Source organism: Leopardus geoffroyi, chromosome B3 (genome assembly GCF_018350155.1).
Source record: "Leopardus geoffroyi isolate Oge1 chromosome B3, O.geoffroyi_Oge1_pat1.0, whole genome shotgun sequence".
Taxonomy (NCBI): domain Eukaryota; kingdom Metazoa; phylum Chordata; class Mammalia; order Carnivora; family Felidae; genus Leopardus; species Leopardus geoffroyi.
Genome location: NC_059337.1, coordinates 147,372,291 through 147,380,917, shown reverse-complemented (window position 1 = coordinate 147,380,917; position 8,627 = coordinate 147,372,291). Strand labels below are relative to the sequence as shown.

Sequence of the window (8,627 nt, the reverse complement as noted above, 5' to 3'; positions counted from 1 at the left end):
GCTTTCAATGACACACTGGACCAGAAGGACTTAACAAATATATTCAGAACATTTCATCCTAAAGCAACAGAATATGCACTCTTCTCCAGTGCACATGGAACTTTCTCCAGAATAGATCATATACTGGGACACAAATCAGCCCTAAGTAAGTACAAAAAGATCGAGATCATACCATGCATATTTTCAGACCACAATGCCATGAACTCAAAATCAACCACCATAAAAATTTGGAAAGATAACAAATAATTAGAGACTGAAGAGCCTACGAAAGAATGAATGGGCTAACCAAGCAGTTAAAGAAGACATTAAAAAGTATATGGAAGTCAATGAAAATGATAACACCTCAACGCAAACCTCTAGGATGCAGCAAAGGCGGTCATAAGAGGAAAGTATATAGCAATCCAGGCCTTCCTACAGAAGGAAGAAAGATCTCAGATACACAACCTAACCTTATGACTAAAGAGCTGGAAAAGGAACAGCAAATAAAACCCAAAACCAGCAGAAGGCAGGAAATACTAAAGATTAGAGCAGAAATTTGTGCTATCGAAACCAAAACACAGTAGAACAAATCAATGAAACTAAAAGCTGGTGCTTTGAAAGAATTAACAAAATTGATAAACCACTAGCCAGTTTGATCAAAAAGAAAAAGGAAAGGACCCAAATAAATAAAATCAAGAATGACAGAGGAGAGATCACAACCAACACAACAGAAATAAAAACAGTAATAAGAGAATGTTATGACCAATTATATGCCAATAAAATGGGCAATCTGGAAGAAATGGACAAATTCCTAGAAACATATACACTACCAAAACTGAAACAGGAAGAAATAGAAAATTTGAACCGACACTTAACCAGTAAGGAAATCGAATTAGTAATCAAAAATCTGCCAAAAGACAACAGTCCAGGACCAGATGGCTTTCCAGGGGAATTCTACCGAACATTTAAGGAAGAGTTAACACCTATTCTCTTGAAACTGTTCCAAAAAAATAGAAATGGAAGGAAAACTTCCAAACTCTTCCTATGAAGCCAGCATTACCTTGATTCCAAAAACAGACAGAGACAACACTTAAAAAGAGAACTATACACCAATTTCCCTGATGAACATGGATGCAAAAATCCTCAACAAGATATTATCCAACCAGAAACAATAATACATTAAAAAATTATTCACCACGACCAAGTGGGATTTATACCTGCGATGCAGGGCTGGCTCAATATCTGTAAAACAATTAACGTGATTCATCACATTGATAAAAGAAAGGACAGGAACCATATGATCCTCTCCATAGATGCAGAGAAAGCATTTGACAAAATACAACATCCTTTCTTGATAAAAACCCTCAAGAAAGTAGGGATAGAAGGACCATACCTCGAGATCATAAAGGCCATCTATGAACAACCCAATGCTAATATCATCCTCAATGGGGAAAAACTGAGAGCTTTCTCCCTAAGGCCAGGAACAAGACAGGGATGTCCACTCTCGCCACTGTTATTCAACATAGTATTGGAAGTCTTAGCCTCTGCACTCAGACAACACAAAGAAATAAAAGGCATCCAAATTGGCCAGGAGACGCCACTCTTACCACTGTTATTCAACATAGTATTGGAAGTCTTAGCCTCTGCACTCAGACAACACAAAGAAATAAAAGGCATCCAAATTGGCCAGGAGACAGTCAAACTTTCACTCTTCACAGATGACATGATACTCTATATAGAAAACCCAAAAGACCCCACCAAAAAACTGCTACAATTGATTCATGAATTCAGCAAAGTGGCAGGATATAAAATCAACGCAGAGAAATCGGTTGCAATCCTATACACCAACAATGAAGCAACAGAAAGAGAAATCAAGGAATCTATCCCATTTACAGTAGCACCAAAAACCATTAAATACCCAGGAATAAATCTAACCAAAGAGGTGAAAAATCTTTACACTGAAAACTATAGAAAGCTTATGAAAGAAATTGAAGAAGACAAAATATGGAAAAACATTCCATGCTCCTGAATAGGAAGAACAAATATTGTTAAAATGCTGATAGTACCGAAAGCAATCTACATATTCAATGCAATCCCGATCAAAGTGACACCAGCATTCTTCACAGAGCTAGAAAAAGTAATCCTAAAATTTGTATGGAACCAGAAAAGCCGCCGAATAGCCAAAGAAATCTTGAAAAAGAAAACCAATGCAGGAGGCATCACAATCCCAGACTTCAAGCTGTACCTTCAAAGCTGTAATCATCAAGACAGTATGGTACTGGCACAAGAACAGACACTCAGGGGCATCTGAGTGGATCAGTCTGTTAAGCATCCGACTTTGACTCAGGTCACGATCTGGCAGTTCTTGAGTTAGAGTCCCACATCAGGCTGTGTGCTGACAACTCAGAGCCTGAAGCCTGCTTGGAATTCTGTGTCTTCCTCTCTCTCTGACACTCCCCCGCTCATGCTCTGTCTCTGTCTCTGAAAAGTAATAAATAAATGCCAAAAAATAAAGAAAAAAAACAAGAACAGACACTCAGATCAATGGAACAGAATACAAAATCCAGAAATGGACCCACAAATGTATGGCCAACTAATCTTTGACAAAGCAGGAAAGACTATCCAATGGAATAAAGACAGTGTCTTCAGCAAGTGGTGCTGGGAAAACTGGACAGCGACATGCAGAAGAATGAACCAGGACCACTTTCTTACACCATACACAAAAATAACCTCAAAATGGATGAAAGACCTCAATGTAAGTCAGGAAGCCATCAAAATCCTCGAGGAGAAAGCAGGCAAAAACATCTTTGGTCTTGGCCGCACCAACTTCCTACTCAACACGTCCCCAGAGGCAAGGGAAACAAAAGCAAAAATGAACTACTGGGACCTCAACAAAATCAAAAGTTTCTGCATAGTGAAGGCAACAATCAGCAAAGCTAAAATTCAACTGACAGAATGGGAGAAGATATTTGCAAATAACATCTCACATAAAGAGTTAGTATCCAAAATCTATAAAGAATTTATCAAACTCAACACCCAAAACACAATCCAGTGATGAAATGGGCAAAAGACATGAATAGACACTTCTCCAAAGAAGACATCCAGATGGCCAACCGACACAGGAAAAAATGCTCCACATCACTCATCATCACGGAAATGCCAATCAAAACCCCAATGAGATATCACCTGACACCTGTCAGAATGGCTAACATTAACAACTCAGGCAACAACAGATGTTGGCGAGGATGCAGAGAGAGGATCTCTTTTGCATTTTGGGGGGCAATGCAAGTTGGTGCAGCCACTCTGGAAAACTGTACGGAGATTTCTCAAAAAACTGAAAATAGAACTCCCCTACGACCCAGCAATTGCACTATTAGGCATTTATCCACAGGACACAGGTGTTCCTTTTCAAAGGGACACATGCACCCCCATGTTTATAGCAGCACTATCAACAATAGCCAAAGTATGGAAAGAGCCAAATGTCCATTGATGGATGAATGGATAAAGAAGAAGTGGTAAATATATACAATGGAGTATTACTCGGCAATCAAAAAGAGTGAAATCTTGCCATTTGCAACTATGTGGATGGAACTGGAGGGTATTATGCTAAGTGAAATGAGTCAGTCAGAGAAAGACAAAAATCATATGAGTTCACTCATATGAGGACTTTAAGAGACAAAACAGATGAACATAAGGGAAGGGAAACAAAAATAATATGAAAACATGGAGGGGACAGAGCATAAGAGACTCATGAATATGGAGAACAAACAGAGGGCTACTGGAGGGGATGTGGGAGGGGGCGATGGGCTAAACTGGTAAGGGGCACTAAGGAATCTACTCCTGAAATCATTGTTGCACTATATGCTAACGAATTTGGATGTTAATTTTTAAAACTAAAAATAAATACTAATTAAAAATTAAAAAATTAAAATATTTTAAGAGAAAATAATGCGTGATCATGCTGTTGAGGTAAATGTTTCTTAAAGATTATGCCGAAGCCTCCAGTAATAAAGGTAAAAATCCAAAACTGAAAAAAAAAAAAATTCTTCATATTGTCACACCGCCATCCACACAAACTAATGTAGAAGTGCGTCCCTAACCCTGTCATTCACTTTTACACAATCAAATCTAAGTCTGGGGCTTGATATATATGTCAGAGGACATGCAAATGGGGCCCTCTCTGTGCTGATAAAACCAGCCCAGCCCCGACCCTGCAGCTGGGAGACGAGCCCCAGCGCCAGGAGTCCCAGGTGTTCCCATTCTGTGATCAGCACAGAACACACACACCTCACCATGGAGTTTGTGCTGGGCTGGGTGTTCCTGGTTGCTCTTTTAAAAGGTAATTCATGGTGAACGAGAGACACTGAGTCTGTGAATGGATATGAGTGAGAAACAGTGAATGTGTGACAGATTCCTGACCAACATGTCTTGTGTCTGCAGGTGTCCAGTGTGAAGTGCAGCTGGTGGAATCTGGGGGAGACCTGGTGAAGCCTGGGGGATCCCTGAGACTCACCTGTGTGGCCTCTGGATTCACCTTCAGTAGCTATGCAACATGGGCTGGATCCGCCAGGCTCCAGGGAAGGGGCTGCAGTGGGTCGCATCCATTAGTGATGATGGAGGTAGCACATACTACGCAGACTCCGTGAAGGGCCGATTCACCATCTCCAGAGACAACGCCAAGAACACGGTGTCTCTGCAGATGAACAACCTCAAGACCGAGGACACGGCCACATATTACTGTGCGAAAGACACAGTGAGGGGACCTCACTGGGAGCCCAGACACAAACTCCCTGCAGGAGGGGATCAGCACCACCAGGGGGCGCACACTATGCACAATTCTCCTTTGTGTTCCCAGGCGCAGGTGCAGATAGAGGTTACAGGCAGGTTTCCTGTCAGGGTCTGGGGCTTCCTCTCCACACAGCAGTTTCCCCAGGGAGCCTCCCTGGTTATATGATTCTGTGTTTACCTATTAACTCTCTGAATTAGCAACTGGGTTGTCATAGGGAAACTAGACTAACATGCACAAAGACACAGTTGTTTGCACTTGCTTACTCTGGTCCCTCAACATGAGTGAATTACAGATTTCCTGAGGCACAACAGCTGCACCTTTACAGGATTCCCAGATGCGCTCCCTGTGCAGCCAGGACCACAGGATCCCACAGCTCCTTATCCTCACCCAGCCCTTGTCCCAGTCAAACAACGTGACACTTTCTTCATAGCCCTTTGCTACTCAGGACTTTAAATGAGCTACAGCTTTATTCAATTACTCTAAAGGAGAGACAAACAATCTCCATGTATTAGTCAAGATTCCCCTGAGGAACACAACCCAAAGGTCATTGGTTTCCATAACTAAATAGTTTGAGAAGTCCCATGATCTACTGTCACAAGCTGAAGACCCAGGAAAACCAGTGATGTAATTCTTGTCTGATTCTGAATAGTGTCTAGTCTCAGAACGTGGAGAGCTGATGATGTAACTCTCAGAAAAAGGGCCAGAGGAGACCAATATTCCAGTTCAAACAAGCACATGGGAAGTAAAAACGAGGGAATTCGTCCTCCATCTGCATCAGATTCTATTCACAAACTTAATGGAATGGGTGGTGCCCAGGCAGAAAGAAACCATGGATGGAAATGCCAATCTCTTCTGGAACACATCGCAGACATCCACAGAAACAGTGGTGAATCTGGGCACCCATGACACAGTCAAGATAACCCAGGAAGTTAATCATGACAAGTCAACCTCCTGTAAACGTGGAGCTCAAAGACTGAAGATTTAAAAGTCGATCCCATCATTGGGGTGGAGTCTGGTGGGCACAGCAGTGCTCCTGTGGAGGAGGGCAGAGGCCCATAAGGGGAACTGTGGTCTGAGTATCCCCTGGGTCACATGGGGAGAGACAATTCCCTTCCTGCAGTGCATTTGGGAGACGGGGCATTGGCTCTCATAGGACAGGAGAGCTGACAGGCACCAATAAAATTCCCTGATCATTAGCATAGGAGCCTCTTCTTAGAGCAGCTAGCTGGACGCTGCCTTCTGGTTGTTCTTCACCATGTACTCCAAGCCCCTAGTGTTCATGCAACTGCCCATCTGGGGTAAACCAGCTCCAGGCACAGCACATCAAGACCCTCTCCCAGAGGATCAGTGGGGTCCCTGTCATATTGAGTTCACACAATTTGGAGTTTTCAAACCCAGCCAGAGCTCCTGCGATAAAACATAAGAGCCCTGTGCCACCAGAGGGGCCAATGGCTTGGACGCACACAGGGTGAAAGCAATTCTGACGGAAGCCTGGGACCCACAAGTGTTCTCTCTGTGTGAGGGCTTCCTGAACAGGGGAGGCTGGGAACTCCAACTCCAGGGACTAGACAGGGAGCTGATGCCAATATTTCCACCCACCAATCAGCATGGACAGATTTCACTCAGCAGCACAGCATCCCCAGTGGAAGCTGAGCCACTAACACCAAGCTCCACCTACTCCAGCCCCCATCAAGTGCTTGCTTACTAGGAAAGAGTGCCTGGCAACCAGACCACCACTGCACCCCTTCCTCCAAAGACCACCGTAAACCCCCACACGCACCAAGTCAGCTGATCATACAGTGAGGCATATCCTCACCTCTAGGGGAGATAGGAATTAGCCTCTTTTAACAAGCAGACCAAACTCACCTAGTGAAAACTCACAACACTGGGGACAAGGTCCAACACTCCCCACTGGAGGCAAGGAGAAAATCTGCAGAGGACTCTCCTGAGGGACAGAGCAGCCAAAACACGACAGCACAGTGCCACGGAACATAAAACAAATGCTTCATGAAGTGTCAGGCCCTGGACAGTATGTGAACACTTCTCAATAAAGATACTACCCTAGAAGCAGAAAAGATAACAGGATTTTCTAAAACATTTAAGAAGGCAGAGACATAGACAACAACATGATGGAGGAATTCATCCTAAAAGAAAAAATGATAAAAGGTCAGTGTGAGGGATATAATTAAAACACATAAACTAAAGTGCCTCAAACAGAATTTCTAAAAACTCTCATAATGAAACAGGATTTTCAAAAAGTATCATAAGGATACTAGCTGTGCTTGAGGAAAATATATGAGACATGAGGGATACCCTTACAGCAAACAGAAAAGACCTAAAAACTAGTCAGGATGAAATTTTAAATGTTGTAACCGACATGTGAAACTGATTGGATATAATGACCTCAAGGCTGAAAGAAGCAGATGAATGAGGAAGGCACATAGAAGATAAAATTATGGGGGAAATGAAGTTGGAAAGAAGAGGAAATTTAAAATATTGCATCACAAACGTACACTTAGGAAAATCAGCAACTCCATAAACTGTAATAACATTCTTTTGAAAGGAGTCCCAAAAGAATAAGAGGGAGAAAAAGGGGGATACATTTTAGCTGAGTGAATTATAGTGAAAATTTCCACAAGCTGGGGAAGGAAACAGACATCCACATCTAGGAGGCAAAGAGAACACCCATTAAAATAAAAACTAAAATAAAAAGCAGGCCAACACTGAGACATATCATAGGAAAATGGCAAAATATCCAGATAAAGAAAAACCATAAAAGCATCAACACAAAAGAAGTTGCTAACTAACAAGGGAAGATTAAAAAAAAAAACTATGGCAGATGTCTCTACAGAAACCTTCATGCAAGGAGGGAGTGGCATCGTATCCCCAACATGCGCAATTGAAAATTATGCAGCTATGAATACTTTCTCCAGCAAGGCAGTCATTCAGATACAAGGAGTGATAGAATTTCCCAGACAAACAAAAACCAAAGGAGTTCATGGCCTCTAAATCAGCCCTGAGAGAAATTAAAGGGGACCCTTTGACTGGGAAAGGAAGACTAAAAGTAACAAAGACTAGAAATAAACAGAGAAAATCTCCAGAAACAATGACTTTGGAGGTAACACTATGGCACTAAGTTTATATCTATCAATAATTACTGTGAATGTAAATGGACAAAATGCTCCAATCAAAAGACATAGGATACCAGAATGGATAAAAACAAATACAAGATCCTTCTATACACTGCACACGATTGACTCATTTTCAAACTAAAACACCTGTAGATTGAAAGTGAGGGGAGGGTGAACAATTTATCATACTAATGGACGTCAAAAGAAAGTTGTAGTACCACACTCATATCACACTAACTAGTTTTCAAACCAAAGTTTGTTACAAGAGATCAGGAAGGCAGTATATCATCATAAAGGGGTCTATCCAACAAGAAGATCTGAAGCTTTAAATATTTATACCCCAAAAATGTAAGCACTGAAATATATAACTCAATTAATAAGAAACATAAAGAAACTCATTGATAATAGACAATAGTAGTAATAGAGAACGTTAACACTCCACTTACAACAATGGAAAGACAATCTAAGCTGAAAATCAATAAGGAAACAATGGCTTTGAAAGACACATGGACTGAATGGACTTAACAGATATATTCACAACATTCCATCCTAAAGCACCAGAATGCACATTCTTTTTGAGTGTGCATGGAACATTCTCCAGAACAGACCACATACTATGTCACAAATCAGCCCTCTACAAGTACAAAAAGACTGAGATCATTCCATGCGTATTTTCAAACCACAACACTATGAAACTTGAAGTCGACCACAAGAAAAGTTTGGGCAAC

At 41.6% G+C, this 8,627-nt stretch overlaps 1 long non-coding RNA gene and 1 gene segment (V, D, J or C); one reads left to right on the top strand and one right to left on the bottom strand.

The window, feature by feature from the left end:
- Nucleotides 1–4,185: 4,185 nt before the first annotated feature.
- LOC123584377 overlaps nt 4,186–8,627 on the top strand; it is a 271,648-nt gene continuing 267,206 nt past the window's right edge. The window contains 2 exon segments of the C gene segment in view: nt 4,186–4,318; nt 4,420–4,742. Of these exon segments, the coding sequence occupies nt 4,273–4,318; nt 4,420–4,742 (369 nt within the window).
- Nucleotides 4,531–6,932, bottom strand: LOC123584389. Its single transcript, XR_006705388.1, has 2 exons — nt 6,653–6,932; nt 4,531–4,742 (listed from the first exon to the last, which is right to left on the bottom strand). It is a non-coding gene; the product is annotated as an uncharacterized LOC123584389 (long non-coding RNA).